This window comes from Nanorana parkeri, unplaced genomic scaffold, assembly GCF_000935625.1.
Source record: "Nanorana parkeri isolate BGI_ZX_2015 unplaced genomic scaffold, ASM93562v1 scaffold33, whole genome shotgun sequence".
Classification (NCBI taxonomy): Eukaryota; Metazoa; Chordata; class Amphibia; order Anura; family Dicroglossidae; genus Nanorana; species Nanorana parkeri.
The window spans coordinates 299,631-316,220 of NW_017306301.1; the positions used below are offsets into that span (position 1 = coordinate 299,631).

At 41.4% G+C, this 16,590-nt stretch overlaps 1 protein-coding gene across 2 annotated transcripts in view; it reads right to left on the minus strand.

Annotated features, from left to right (window-relative positions):
* LOC108797319 (alpha-actinin-3) overlaps positions 1-16,590 on the minus strand; it is an 88,177-nt gene that overhangs the window by 20,747 nt on the left and 50,840 nt on the right. For both annotated transcript variants that reach the window (XM_018568909.1, XM_018568902.1), the window contains exons 3-5: positions 12,161-12,280; positions 5,466-5,552; positions 2,141-2,228 (exon numbers count right to left, since the gene is read on the minus strand). In XM_018568909.1, coding sequence (XP_018424411.1) covers positions 2,141-2,228; positions 5,466-5,552; positions 12,161-12,280 — 295 coding nt within the window. The remainder of the gene's footprint in view (positions 1-2,140; positions 2,229-5,465; positions 5,553-12,160; positions 12,281-16,590) is intronic.

Consider the following 16,590-nt stretch of genomic DNA (forward strand, 5'->3'; position numbering starts at 1 on the left):
TCAACCCCCCCCCCCCCCCCCTTTACATACAAAGCATATCAGTGTGGCTCATTAATTTGTATGGGAAAGTAATTAATTGTTGAGGCCAATGTTTGGCACCCTTTCTATTGGAATTTAGTGTGCATGAGCTGCGCTACCAATAGACTTTCCATGATGAAGCTGAGCGACAGTCATTGACCCCACAGTGAAGATTTTGTGGATCCAGAACAGGTAAGAGGAAGATTTGAAGGGCTTGCTAGAGGAGAGGGGGCTACATTTAAAAGAATAACTGTATTAAAGTACATTTGTACTTTAAGTGTGTTTTCAGAGGGAAACTATAAGGGCCCATGCATTGGTGTGAATGGGCCCTAAAAAATATAATGTTGCAGAGGATTATATATTGCTAAGCAGCAAACCACCCCTTTTATTATCTTGTGTTTTTAGATTGTAATAAAAGAGGCTTCTGTAATGTATAATGGAAGGGACACTAACACAGCTAGGGAAAACAGTCTTTCCAATTTACTAACATTTCTCAACGACAAATAATTTTATAGATTCTAGATCCTGGGTACTTAATTTGACATTTTTCATTTACTGTCAGACATACTGAAAAGGGTATGCATGTTATTTTCCTACACTGTATGGTAAAAATAGACATGGCCCTGATTGATACCAGCAGATGCACTGTGTAATTCTCCCTGGTAAGCAGATTCCATAAAAGCTTACTGGCCTGAAGCATTGCCCATTGCAGCAGTACAAGTCACATAGCTTTAGGGAGTGGAATGAAAAGCCTTCTTTGATACTGAACAGAAAATAATAAAGCATAGATACCGTACTGTGCCAATCTTCATTGCATTCTGATAATATTGATAAATGTAATGTATTACATTTACATTAGGCCATTTTTGCGCCATTGGCAGTGAAGGATAAATAAATATTTTAAAAGATGTTTTTTTCCCCCTGATAGATTCATATGATTCATTCAACTTAACTATGATTGTGGAATTCCTGTCTCAGTGCCTGCAGCTTGGGCTGTTCTCATAAGCATGAATCCTGTTCATGTTCAGTTTGAAACACAGGTAACAAAGTTTTAGGATCTGGAATATATAGACTCTCTCATATAAGGAATCTGGTTGCTATAGGCAGCAGCTCTATTTTTGCTCTGTTTTCATAAGTCAGCCTATCTATATTGAGATTATGTGTTCAGGTCCTTTGTAACGTGTTGTTTGTAGTACGTTTATAGGTAGATTTGCAGACCATGGTAGTAAATTAAGGTAAAATTAACATGAAATCTACATAAACGTTTTATGTTTGCTACTATAAGAGGCTGTTTGTTTTTACATGGCTTCCAATGAAAGCTATTCAGCTTTATTGTGTTTAGGGAGATGTGGATGATTTAGATTTTAAGGGAATGTATAGTGATTTTGTACATGTTTTGCTTTTTTGTACATGGTTTCCTTTTTCCTTTTGTGTTTAAAATGGGGAGTACTGAAAGAAGAAAATGTTTACAAATAATGTCTGTTTTATATTACAGTCAAGCACATTAATTTTATGCAGTCTTTAATCCAGCCAACAGTTCTAGACATATTCAGCTATTTTAACTTTCAGCAGTGTTAAAATATGCTGGCGTTTACAGAACTCGAATGAGTCATGTACATAGTAACTTTATTCCTTACCAGACATATTTATTTAACTAATTAAATTTGGGAAACCTTCCCTTCATCGTGTAATAAATGTTTATTTTGAAAACAAAGGGGTCTATTCACGAAGCTGCCGAAGGATCTACCAGTATGAAAGCTTATAACTTAAAAACACAAAATAAAATTGACCGTAAACCATTCTTTAAAATTCCTCTGTACACGATTGAGTATTCAATGTGAACTCAGGTTTAACCGGCTAATACAAAAATCTATCCCTTTAGTAAATTACCCCGATGTCTGAATAGAGCTCTGAAATGTTCAGAATAAGCTCAGGACATAGACACAAATATTATCAGTTAGTGCTAGGGGAAGTAAATAACCTTGATAAAGAAAGACATAAAGCTATTTAAATGGGTCGGAAATTTTAAGACAGTTTCTCATCGTTCAGCATGTACATCCCTGGTGTCACTGGTTTTCATTGATGATTATAAGTGTTTTCATGCTCCCACCGCTTAGATTACCTGATGTGGAAATTCTGCACATTAACATTTCTGTAAGGGGCAGTCTTCCTCTGACACCACAGCAGCAAGCCTTCTTTGGCAGATGTCTCTGATGGGAGAATATAATTTAAACGTTACAAACTGTAGAAAAGAAATGTAAAAATAATTGAAAATATCTCCATCTCATTTTGGCCAGGATATGATGACGACACCTTTAATGTATGAAAAGCTGATGAGGGGTGTAATTACCAAACTGAGCTGAAAAATGTAAACTCAGCTTAGTGCAGGGCTGAACAGGAATCTCTGTCCATCACACACTCAGTATTTTTTTTTTATTTCTCTTGCGTACGATTGGGTATTCAAAGTGAACAAAGCTTCTTATATTTACTAAGCTAAGTGAACATTGGTATGCTAGATGAAGAGTGTCTACTCCTTCATGTAAATTAATTCCATTCCTTAGAGTTATACTGTTTGCAAACTAATGCTCATGGCTGCAAGATCATATAAAATAAAATTTCAGGTTACAGTGTTATTTTAGCAAAAAATAAATAAATAACACTAGGACACAATATTTTGCTTTTGCTGCTTATGAACCAACTTGAAAATCAGTGAGCCACATATATAATACTAATAATATTCATATTATACTAGTACTGGTATCGGTGTCAATACCGAGCATTTGGGCGAGTACTCGTACTCGTACTCACCCAAATGCTACGATACTATTCCTGATACCAGAACTTCCGGTATAAGGAAGCCGGGTGGCTAGTTATTACACACCGTCCGGCTTCATACCCTCGTGACTTGGTGATGAGGGAGCTTGGAGCCAGTTTCCCGGCCAATCAGGAAGCCGTATGGCGTGTAATAACTCGCCACCTGGCTTTCTGATTGGTCAGCTTCCCGACCAATCAGGAAGCCGGGTGGTGAGACATACCTGAAACTCATACTTAATACTGAAAAAATTGTATCTGTGCATCCCTAACAGTTACAATACAAGTCAAGACAAGGCAGTACTGAAATACCCCTTATTAGCAAGGGGGCTGGTTGATTATTGGAACATGATAATCATATCTAAGCAAGACAAAATAGGTATTGCAGCTATTAAATTCTTACGAAGCCAGGAAGGTGACTCTAAGGCTTCATACACACCTACCAAGTAGGTGCAATTTGAAATTCCTGCAGCAGTAACTTGCGATTTCCTGCAGCAGGAATTCCAAACCTTCTGTTTGCAAGCGGCAGCTGTCACCCGTTCAAGATAATGATCAGGTGACGGCGGCTGCATTTAAAAGCGGCAAAGAGCTGACACACTGCATGTAATCATATGTGATTCAAATGCATCCGCAGGTTTTCGTAATCTCACCTACTTAGTAGGTGTGAATGAGAGCTAATACAAAATGTGCTAAGATTACTTTACCTGCACACCACTATTTAGGAAATAAATCAGAAAAAAGACAGGCATTCAGATAATGTGAGTGATAGCATGGAAACCCAAATTGTGCGGAAGTAGACCACTGAGTGATAGGATATCTCTATAGGTACAGTAGAAAGTTAAAGCATAACTCCAACCCATGTTTTCTTAATGTAGATTGAGTTGATAAGTAAAAAAATTTAGGCAGGTTTTTATATCTTTCTTTGACCCTATCGGGGAGATTTTCCTTCACTTCTTCTCCCTGTGACACCCAAACCCATACAAAAAGGGAAGAGCAGTTGTTACCAGACAGAAACGCAAGTACAACAATAAAAAAAAATTGTCAGAAGTTCTAACCCTATCTCGCACTACTAAAATTTGTTTTTTCTGTGTCCCCATTGGAGACATCTGCCATCACTTAAAATGAGGAATATATCATAAAAAGGGACACATTCATTAATAAAACCTGACCGGATAAATAAATACATCTGGGAGCAAACCAGAGATGGTCATGTATTGCAAAATATAGTATGCTTTCATGCAGAAGACTATATGGTCCAAAGGGAACTTACGTAAAGCAAAATATGGTACAGCAAAAAAGAGTGCTTTACTCCAATCCAGAGGAGCAAAGATGCTTTATTGTTGTAATTACAGTTATCAAATAAAGCTTCTTGGAATAAAAACAATTCATCCGTCCTTTCCTGTATGGTTTTCCCCTTTTGGCGCTCGCTGCAAAAGGAGAGCTGCGGCTCTCATATTCTGAAGCCGCACTGTAATTTTTCCACCATTCACAGAATACAAAACGTTCTGTGAATGGGCAAGGGGAGAGAAGGGCAGAGAAATAAAACTGCGGCTTGTGTGTATGAGCGCCACTGTGGCAGGCTGTCTTGCTATACTTCCCAGCATGAACCAAACTATAAATAATAAAGTACTGCAAGTAGCATACACCTAATCAGCGTTAACTAGTTTTTACATAGCACATTTTAATACAAAATTTTGCTTAAAATTCGTTCTTTAACTGCCTGTTTCTTTTTCTGCCTAATAAAACAAATGAATCACTACAGCAACTTAGTATGTGGATGTATTGAGGCAAAATATCCAGGTATGGCAGGTTAAAGCAATTCACCAGCTGTACACACTAAGGTGTTGTAGTGTTGTCTTGATATTCAGGGGGTTATTCACAAAGCAGCCGAAGGCAGCCGAGTGAATAACTCCACCAAAGTGACATGAGTCGAACGCTGTTCGGCTAATCACTTCAGTCTTGTACGGCTGATTTCTGCCATTTCTGCCATACTGCCGTTCTCCACGCTTCGGCTGTTACCTCGGCTCAGTTGAGCCGAAGCATATGCCTCCGGCTCGGCTGAGCCACTCGGCTGCCCCTGGCTGCAGCATGGTGCAACTGAACCGAAGGGCTGAAGCGAGCTGAAGGATCAGCCGAAGCTATGGCTGGATCCTTCGGCTCTTTAGTGAATAACCCCCTTAGTTTTGCATGGGTAAGTGTGAAAACCAGAATTATGCACACAGGGGGACATTATTCAATTCTGTTGCATGGCAAAGCAATGCTAACCAGAGGAAGCAAGACAATTTGTGAGATGGATTTATTACAAGGTTACAGCTTGAGTCATGAATTCCTTCCTCAGCTGCTCTAAAGTAGCACTGCAACAGAATAAAACCTGACCCCGACCATTTCTTAATTATGCTGCTGTTTAGAGTGAAAACCTGTCACATCTTCATTAATAAATCTGTATCAGAACTTTGCAAACTGTCGCACTTGGTTGCCCAGGAAAACAGACCGCACAGGTTTTTAAACCTGCCACAGAGACTTTCATGTGCAAGAGGCAGCCTGATTTGCCACTACTTGTGTTGCTACTTTGCTTGGTATATGTCCCCCAATGAATTCAGTGGTATCATATAAATAAATATTAACTTAACAAATACCTTCAACAGAAATGTCCTGAATTGCAAAACGCAAGATAATTGTCCAGATCATACCCAAAGTCATCTTCAAATTTCCATCCACAATTTCTATGGGAAATGAAATAACAAACATAGTTTATTATGCATTTAAAATGCAGATTCATTTTTCACATTGTGTTACTATTTATGTTAAGGCGCCTATGCAGGCCACCACAATTCCAAAATCAGTATAGTTCTAACATACAACCATTCACATGAGTCCTGTCTCAGGAAAGCTTTCATTGCATATTCACACCATAGCGTTGCGCTAAATGCACAGGGTCTTTGTGTTTAGCGAAGTGCTATCATAGAACACATGGTACCCACTAGGTGCACTGCCATTCATTTTGAAAAGCACCCCAATGCACCTCCTTGCAGGCATGTATTACAGCACCACAAAATGCGCAGTAAGATAATAAAGTGCATTGCTTTGCCACATGGTAATTAAAGTAGTGCATACATTACTTTTTTTCACCAAATAGTGTGTGCTGAATGCACAGATCCCACATGTTTAGCACAATGCTATGATGTGAATAGCTTGCCCATCTTTTTAATTTATTATTATTAGGGATGCACCGATATCGATACTAGTATTGGTATCGGTGCTGATACCGAGTATTTGGGCGAGTACTCATACTCGCCCAAATGCTCCCGATGCCTATTCCAATAGTGGAACTTCCAGTATCAGGAAGCTGGGCGGCAAGTCATTGCCCGGGAAGCCAGCTCCATGCTCCCTGGTGACGAGGGAGCACGGAGCCGGCTTTTCCAGCAAATCAGGAAGCCAAAGGGCGGGTAATGATTCGCCTCCTGGCTTCCTGATTGGCCAGCTTCCCGACCAATCAGGAATCTGGGCGGCAAGTCATTACACGCTGCCCAACTTCCTTAATAGGACTTCCGGTATCGGCGAGTACCGAAAAAAAAATATCAGTACTTGTACTCGAAAAAATGGTATCGGTGCATCCCTAATTATTATTATACCTATTATTATACAGGAGTTATGTAGTGCCACGGTTCACACACTGCTTTACAATATAAGGAAGACATTACAATTACAATATAGATCAAGACAAGATGTTAAGGAGGGCATTTCCTTATTATACAAGCATACATATACATATGAGCTAATTGAGATGATGAAGAAATCCCTGTAAAAAAAAAACTTAAACAGCAGATAGTCATTCTACAAATAGTTGGAAATTTAATCCAGACTCTGCAAAGTCAGAGTGCTGTCCATATGTGATATTTATCTTTGAACAAGTACATCAAAAAGTTTTTTTTGTGATTGTGAGGAGCTGGTCCTGATCTCCTTTCAGTGGGAAAAAATAATGAAGAATCAGACAAAAAAATTCCAATCCTTTTTATATGTGAAACCACTTAGAGATTCTTTATTACGATCATTAGTGTGATATGAATGCATAACTGTAAAGTCATTCATCAGGTACAGCAATCTTTCTGTCTGTGTATATCCAGATTTTGAACTTACGATATGAAAATTGCAGAAAATGTTATCCCTATAACATCACTGATATGTGTCCATATACTATTAAAATCAATAAAATGTCATCTGTCAGACTGTTAAAACCAAATAATGGCCATGTCTGACTGCATATCATCATCATCTGACTGGCACCCCTAGGATTCTGATCCAGACACTTTACTTTCAAATGTCCAGTTTGCATCATAACAGTGGGAGAAATCCACCAAAGTGTTTTCCTGCAAACTGAACTAGTAAAATATGAAATATTTAATTAGGGATGTGAAACCACATACATAGATATAGCCTAGCTATGTCCATGGTTTAACTTCTGAATTCAATAATGACTTTTATGGAAACAATCCAGTGTGCTGACCTTTTGGCTTAATCTATCCCAGGAGTACACAGATAAGGGCACTTAAAGATGTCTATTTATAAAGGATTGGCTATGTGAATAGCACAGCAAATGTCTTTTGGGCATTCATCTGTCTGTATAAAACAGCATGAGGCTGTCATTTTCAAAAAGATTCAGCGTATGTGTAATGCAGCGGCTAATTTTAAACGTGACACACGAATCTTATTTGAAATTGGAATCTCTTTACATTATGTTGTATGGTGATGCTGGGTCTTGTTTGATTTTAAATCACATGGCCAAATGGTGTTAGTACTTAGATTATCTTTATTATGTTATATGCTGATAGGTGAATCCTCTTTAAAAATGATAGGCGACTGTTGTAAAATACAGGTGGAGAAATGTCTAGCAAACATTCACTGTAAAAATTTCACAGTAAATCCTTTGGTGTGATGAACACTGCACCACAAATAGTTGAGCTGTCTGACTTTTGCTTATTTCATTAGAAATATATATTTAAATAATATTCAACAGCAACACCAGTCACTTTGACCATGAAGGAGCCTTAGGCCTCATTCACACTGGCAATGTCAAACCTGCATTTTTATGCAGGTAGTGATTTTTCAATGGTTTATTTCAGATTGGACAGTTACCTGCATTTAGGTCTGTTCCGTTTAGCTGCATTTAGGGAAAATAGAATTCTGTGTGTCCAGAATTGGATTAGAAACTCTAAACACGGCTATACTCATGTAGCTCATACATAGAGAAACGCAGCTAAACACCACTAAACGCAACTAAACCTTCTTTAAAGTGTGAACTTCTAAACGCATGAAAAAGTGATTTGGGAAGCATAAACTTCCAAGATAATTTCTTGTGTGTTTAGATGATAAAGTGTGAATGAAGCTTTTTAGTACCTTATAGTGTGAATGAAGCCTTTTAGTACCTTGTAGTAGACATGTGCACCGGCAAAATATTTGTTTTGTTTTGTTTCGTTGCGCTTTGATTCGGATTTTGCCTTATTTCGTTTTTCAGTATTTGGGTCCGAATTGTCGTTTCATTTTCGTTTCGTTCCTTCATTGCAGCAAAGTGACATTTTAAAAAACAATTTTTTTCTGTCACTTTGCTGCAACCAAAATTCGTTCCAAAAGTATTCATGAAAAGTATTATGACGCCTGGGAGTTCCCGAATGCTATGTTGTATTTGGCAGCTGAGAATGTCAAATAGGCGGAGTGAGCCGTGATGTCACGGCTCGCTCCACCCATCTGTTTACTTTTGTGCAGCAAGTTTTCGTCGGGTTCGGACAGTCGTCGTGCATCGTAATTGACGCTGGATTACATGAATGGAACCATTTGTATTTATTTTTTTAATTAAAGGATCACCGGGTCAGGGTTGTGGGGAAGAGGCCCTTGTCCCCATCGGCATGGGGAAACCCTCCCAATGACGAGGGCACGTGGCCTGGTAAGGCACGGGGAGGGGGGGCACTCGATCGTTCTCCCCCTTTCCTGCCCTGCTGGGCCTGTGCTCAGATCAAGGGTCTGGTAGGAATGTTAGGGGGGACCCACGTTTATTTTTCACATTTTTGGGGGCTGGGTTTCCCCCTTAAAATTCCTACAAGACCTAAAGGGTCTGGTATGAATTGGGGGAAAACCTCACACTTTTTTTTTTTTCCTCCTCTGCAGACTGTATAAAAACAAATGTCTCAAATGTCACTTTGTTGCAACGAACGAAAATGAAACTACAGCTAATGAATTTCAGAATCGGAAATTCGGGTTTGTTTGCATTCGTTATATCTGTAATTTGGAATTCGGATACATCCGAATCTCCGAATTTCCGAAATTTCATCCGAATTTTGTTTCGGAACGAAACGAATTGCACATGTCTACCTCGTAGTGTGAATGAAGCCTTATAGTACCTTACCGTGTGAATGAAGCGTTTTAGTACCGTATAATGTGTATGAAGCCTTTTAGTACCTTATAGTGTGAATTAAGCCTTATAGTGTAAATTAAGCCTTTTAGTACCTTGCAGCGTGAATTTAGCCTTGTAGTACCTTACAGTGTGAATGAAGCCTTTTAGTACCTTATAGTGTAAATTAAGCCGTTTCATGCTTTATAGTGTGAATGAAGCCTTTTAATGCCATATAGTGTAAATTAAGCCTTATCATGCCTTATAGTGCGAATGAAGCCTTCTCATGCCTTATAGTGTGAATGAAGCCTTCTCATGCCTTATAGTGTGAATGAAGCCTTTTCATGCCATATAGTATGAATGAAGCCTTTTCATGCCATATAGTATGAATAAAGCCTTTTAATACCTTATAGTGTGAATGAAGCCTTATAGTACCGTACAGTGTGAATAAAGCCTTTTAATACCTTATAGTGTGAATGAAGCCTTATAGTACCGTACAGTGTGAATAAAGCCTTTTAATACCTTATAGTGTGAATGAAGCCTTATAGTACCGTACAGTGTGAATAAAGCTTTATAGTACCTTACAGCGTGAATAAAGCTTAATAGTACCTTACTGTGTGAATGAAGCGTTTTAGTATCGTATAATGTGTATGAAGCCTTTTAGTACCTTATAGTGTGAATAAAGCCTTTTAGTACTATATAGTGTGAATGAAGCCTTATAGTACCTTATAGTGTGAATGAAGCCTTATAGTATGAATGAAGCCTTTTAGTACCTTATAGTGTAAATTAAGCCTTGTATCACCTTATAGTGTGTATGAAGCCTATTAGTACCTTATAGTGTGAATAAAGCCTTTGCATGCCTTTTCATGACTTTTCATGCCTTATAGTGATAATTAAGGGGTCTATTCACGAAGCTGCTGAAGGATCTAGCCATAGCTTCGTCCGATCCTTCCGCTAGCTTCGGCCCCAGGACCCCTTCGGTTCGGTAGAACCGAAGGGGTGCTGTACGGGCTATTCACTATAGCCCGTACAGCTCCCGAACGTGGGCGAGCGGCTCAGTCGAGCCGAACGCATATGCCTCGGCTCGGCTGAGCCGCGCTGAAAGCCGACAGCCTGCTTCTGACAGCTGGGCGGAGCCAGCCGTGATCTTACAGCTGGCTCCGGCCACTTGCAGAGAGATTAGCGTCCCTGGTTACCTGCTTACCAGGGGCACTGATCTCCAAACAGCTAACTCTCCTTGGCGCTCCGGGAGTCTCCCGCTCCCGGCCGCCAAAGAGAGAAACACTGCTGTTTCTTTTTTTTTTTATTCGGAGCCGTGTCAGAATAGAAAAAAAATATAAACATTTTTTGCCCATTGGAATGCATTGCTAGATTCCTATTGGCTTGCATTGCTAGATTCCCATTGGCTATTTCAATTTGCAATAGCCAATATCAAACTAGCATTGTACCCTCCCTCTACTGCAATTCTCCATCAGGTCCATCAGCAGAGGGCGGGTACAATGCTAGTTTACTATTGGCTATTGCAAATTGAAATAACCAATAGGAATCTAGCAATGCATTCGAATGGGCAAAAAATATATATTTTTCTCTATTCTGACACTGCTCCGACCGAGCAGAACAGCCAAGCCGAATGCCGCTCAGCGGCATTCGGCTATTCACTCGCTGATGTTCGGCATCTATGAGAATAGGCCGAACAGCAGTGAGTAGCCTGCCGGAGGTTCGGCTCAGCCGATCCAGATGTTGGATCGGCTGAGTCGAACTCCTACTGCACTTCGGGTCGGCCGAACATGTTGAGCATGTTCGGCCGACCCGAAACCATGCGAAGCAAGCCGATGTATGGCTGATTAGAGCCGATATACACCTGAAATCAGCTGTACCAGCCTGAAGTGAATAGCCGAACAGTGTTCGGCTCACTTCAGGTCGGTCATTCACTCGGCTGCCTACGGCAGCTTAGTGAATAGACCCGTAAGTCTTTTCATGTCTTATATTGGAAATTGGATAACAGACTCACTATCACAACATCGTACAGTGAAAGGAGAAGCAGCAGCAGGTTGATGAGCTTATCTCTATGTAACTCTGCGCTCTCCTCCTATCAGCATGTACTTTGCACTGCAGCACAACTGATGGTCTCCTTGCTTTGCCATTTCCTTCCTCAGCTTTGATGTACAGGGACTTCAAGAGGCTGATACCAAAATAAATCCAGGTACTTACCCTGCTTGCATTATAATAAAAACATTTAAAGTGCATTTCCACTTTTGCAGCCAAATAGGGATAATATCTATTTCATATTTGTTACATGTTCTCATTCATATAGCATAACTTTTTATTGCTACTTACATATTTCTTGTTTTCACATATTACTAGTTATCTCTTAATTGTCTGTACTGTGCTGGCATATCTCATTATCAGTTGTGAACTAGATTTGTGCACTGTCTGTCCTAACAAAGGGTTTACGACTTAAAAGTATTGTGTGTTAATGAGAGGACGCTCAGTCTGTCCCTATTCTATTTATGGGGACAGCCAGAGTTTTCTTGTCACCTTGAAATATAGAGAGAAGCTTGAAGTCTGTCCAAAGGCCTTGTGACACAGAGACATCTGAAAGTTAAGACTTTTTTTTTAATTATTATTTTAGGTATGATCTGTGACTAGGGCAAGTAACAAACATATAGAGAGGTTTTCTCAAATCTGACTGCAAAAGTGGACATATACGTTAAGGATGTATTACTGTATACAGCACTATATATACAGTATATGTATATGCCAAAGTATACTGCAATTTATATTTTTATTGCTACTTCCGTGTACATATACAGTATAACTGATATAATGGAAAAGATTAAAAAGACATCATGCAGATCTCTTTCACATGCATATTTAAAAAAACACCTTCTTCAGACAATTCCTCCTCTTTAAAATCTAATCTTTTACCTGTCTGAGACTACTACCTACCCTCAGCACCAATAGACACTAGTTTTACTCCTTTGCTGGCAATGAAATCCAAAGCCTTGTTGACATTTGCGATCTTGTGGAAGCGCATTTTTCCTTTGTCTGGTTTAGGCAGCCTCTCACCTGCAAGAGAAGAATGTGTACATGAAGAAACTTTATAGAAAATGGAATGGCAGTTTTCAATGTTTTAGAAATGTCCTTTCGGTGTTTGAGGAGTCACAATGTATGAGTACCTTGACTTACTGAATAGATACCTATTTATCTTTCAATAAGAACTCTATATATACCGTAGTATTTCCCTTTTGATATTATCTTTCACTAATGTCAGAATGTTCACAGGAAATAATGTTTTTTTATGTTGTTATGCCAATGAGCATACATATCTAAGTATCATTGTACTAAACAACCTCTGCTTGCATCTGGGGGCATTTCATATGCCTGAAGCACATCATTAAGAAATATCTTCTCTTGGTGAATGCAGCTGCCATTACTCACTAACAGTTTTGGCACCAATTTAGAGCATCCGGGTTTCATGCAGCACTGAGCAAAGTGCCCATGTGTACTAATATTTGTGTCTATCATGGAGAACAAATGTTGGATAACTTCAACACAAGAGAGTTCAGCAGTCCATGGAGTCCCTGTAAATGAGTCATAAATACAAGCTCTAAGACAGGGGTAGGTAACCTCTGCACTCTAGCTTTCGTCAAGCTACAAATCCCATTGTGGTGCTGACTCTGGGAGTCATGCCTGTGGCTGGCAGAGTATTGCAATGTCTCATGGGACAGTAATGTCCAACCAGCTGGAGTGTGAAGGTTGTCTATCCCTGCTCTAAGCTTCTTTATACTAGGAGCTCCATCTCTCCAAGTCATTGTTACAATATGTATCATGAATGAATCTTTATATTCTTAAAAAAGAACTATGGGGTTAAGGCTTTTCCCCATAGTTCTCCTTAGGGTAACGGGAGGACACAAACTAGCATCCTCCCGTCACCCTAAGCTCAGTATACCGTGAGCTACAGCTCGCGGTATACTGAGACGCTGAAGCGGATCCCGACAATTATGTCTGGATCCGCCCAGCTGCGTGAGTGACAGCTGGCTCTGCCTATCTAGAGGCAGAGCCAGCTGTACCCGCCCCCTCCCCCGTCCGTTCCGCCAGTCAGTGCCTGTGGATCTCATTGTCACAGGTCGGCTAGAACTATGAGGTGAGTGAAAAGCAGTCACCTCATAGTTCTCCTTTAATTACCTTTGAGCAGTCTAGATCCAACCAAATTTGGAAGCTTGCAGACTGTAGTATTTCTCATATTAATAACAATAAACGTTAACACATTCCGCTAGCCATAGACAGTTCACATGGCAGTAGAATATTAGCAAACAGTGCTGAAAGATACACTATATTGCCAAATGTATTGGGACACCTGCCTTTATACGCACATGAACTTTAATGGCATCCCAGTCTCAGTCCGTAGGGTTTAATATTGAGTTGGCCCACCCTTTGCAGTTTCAGGTTGTCCACAAGGTTTAGGAGTGCGTCTATGGGAATGTTTGACCATTCTTCGAGAAGCGCATTTGTGAGGTCAGGTACTGATGTTGGACGAGAAGGCCTGGCTCGCAGTCTCCGCTCTAATTCATCCCAAAGGTGTTCTGTCGGGTTGAGGTCAGGACCTTGCTTTGTGCACTGGTGCGCAGTCATGTTGGAACAGGAAGGGGCCATCCCCAAACTGTTCCCACAAAGTTGGGAGCATGAAATTGTCCAAAATGTCTTGGTATGCTGATGCCTTAAGAGTTCCCTTCCTGGAACTAAGGGGCCAAGAACAACCACTGAAAAACAACCCCACACTATAATCCCCCCTCCACCAAACTTTACACTTGGGACAATGCAGTCAGGCAAGTACCGTTCTCCTGGCAACCGCCAAACCCAGACACGTCCATCGGCTTGCAAGAAAGAGAAGTGTGATTCATCACTCCAGAGACCACATGTCCACTTCTCTAGAGTCCAGTGGCGGCGTGCTTTACACCACTGCATCTGACGCTTTGCATTGCACTTGTTGATGTAAAGCTTGGATGAAGTTGTTTGGCCATGGAAATGATTATTAATATTAATAATAATTAATTAATCTGCACAGCCCAACCTGTTCCCCCCACTGGCCACCTAAAAACCCCCACAGCACACTTGAGACTCTGCAAAGCCTACCTGAGACCCTGCACAGCCCGCCTGAAACCCTGCACAGCCCTCCTGAGACCGACAAGACATCAGGCCACCACCCCGGAGCAACACAAAGTATGTAGCTTCATATTATTATGCATTTTGTATAATGTATTGCTGGGATTTGTAGTCCTCTATAACTGGTGGTATTCTGCATTGCTGTATAATGTATTGCTGGGATTTGTAGTCCTCTATGGCTAGTATATAATGTATTGCTGCATGGCGGGACTCCATGGCGGATCAGGGTCTTTAGACTTGCTTCTGTGCTCTCTTTTGGTGCTCCCCCTCACTTCTAATCCAGAGTCTACCGTACTCCCTCTCTTCAGATTCAAGCTCCAGCCTCTAGAGGAGACCCACCATAGCTCACCATAAAAATGTTTTACTACCCCTAAACTCAGTTCAGAAGGATAGGGGTGACTACCCACATTTTTCCTATGAATTAATAAAAGGAAGAGCAATGTCACAAATGCCTTTCAGTGTTGGGAAGTAGTGCATATTGTCAGGATATTATACAGTATGCCTTAATGCCTTTTGTTCTGTCAGTTTTAACGGTGCCGTGGGGGTGTCATCCTCATGCTTCCTATGTGACTGCAGAGCATCATCCTGCAGCTCTCCCTGCCTTTGTTAAAGGGACCCTTTCCTTTTCCCCATGCAAGACAAATTAATAGGGGTATGCTGACCTTTCCTTGCTCCCGTGTTGCTCGGTTCAACCCCCGGAAGCGTGGGGGGAAAAACCTGTGTAAGGTTCAAGCTGACTTGCCATAGGTTGCCAAGGGGTATGGACCCCATGTGACATCACTGGTGCCTGGCTCAGCACTATAACATTTGGAGAGGGAATGAGTCACATATTAAGTCATATCCAACAATGCTGGGTTGATCACTTTGCAATCAGCAGTTGAACAAGGTTACGGTGGGGGAGCAAGGAAAGGTAGCATATGCTGCTGGGGGATGGGGAGAGAGTTAAGTGATCATTTTACTTTACGCTGTATGCACAAAGGAAAGGGTCACTTTAAAGTCTGGACCCACAGATGTCTACAGTGGAGGTGCAGGATGTAGGAGGGGGCATAAAAGTAGCCAGCATTAGCAGCTCTTCACATATATGTGGTAGACCCAGTCATGCATTTACTGTGTAGATGTTTGTTTTAAGTGGTTTGTTAACTTTTTATTTGTAGTCATTTTTTGCTTTGCTGTTCAGAACAGAAACCTATGCCTAAACCTATACTGTATGTCTCTCCTGGATATCTCTCCTCCCTCTCTGCCCTGGCCGTCTCTCCTCCCTTTCTCTCCTGACTGTCTCCCCTCCCTCTCTCTCCTGGCTGTCTCTCCTCCCTCTCTTGGCGGTCTCTCCTCCCTCTTTCTCTTTCTTGGCTGCCCCTTTTCCATCTCTCTCTTGGCTGTCTCTCCTCTCTCTCTCTCTCTCTCTCTCTCTCTCCTGCCTGTCTCTCATCTCTCTCTTTCTTGGCTGTCTCTCCTCCCTCTCTCTCCTGACTGTCTCTCCTCTCTTTATCCTGGCTGTCTCTCTCCCCTCTCTCTCTCTCTTTCTCCTGGCTGTCTCTCTTTGCTCTCTCCTGCATATTCTCCAAGAAAACAGTTGGCGCTAGAGTGTTTGGGTTTCACGTGAAGTAAAGGTGGCAACGCTAATCAGCTCACCTAAGGGATAACATGGGACCAGGGCCGATGCTAGAGTAAGGCTGCATAGGCGGCCACCTGAAAGGGGTGGGGGGGCCCCTACGCTGGACGAAAATCTCCCTCTACCATCACAGTTCATTTTGAATTATCGTTTGCCTTTTTTTATATTATGGATGTAAGTGGGGGGCCTCACGTTTGACTTTTGACTTAGGCCTCACAAAGTCTAGAGCTGCCTCTGCTCCCTCACTCTGCCAGAGTTCTCCTGCAGGGGTAGGACCGCTGCATGTGCGGGTGTCTGTGCAGAAATGGAGAGGCTGAATCTGTCACCTGTCAAGTCTGTGTAGCCTGGCAGAGCTGCTACCGACACTGCAGGCAGCACATCCTGCTGTGTGGGAGAGGAGCTTCTCCTGCACTCCGTCCCGTCCCCTGGCCACCAAGAAGAAGAAGGTGGGTGAAGGCCGGAAGGGGGAGGATGCTGTAGCTGGTGGTATTAATCAGTGCTGATTTGCAATATAATGTATTTGTAGTCAGGGGCGGACTGACCATATGGGCAGTTGGGCACTGCCCAAGGGCCTGCGGCCAAGAGGGGGCCTGTCACAGAC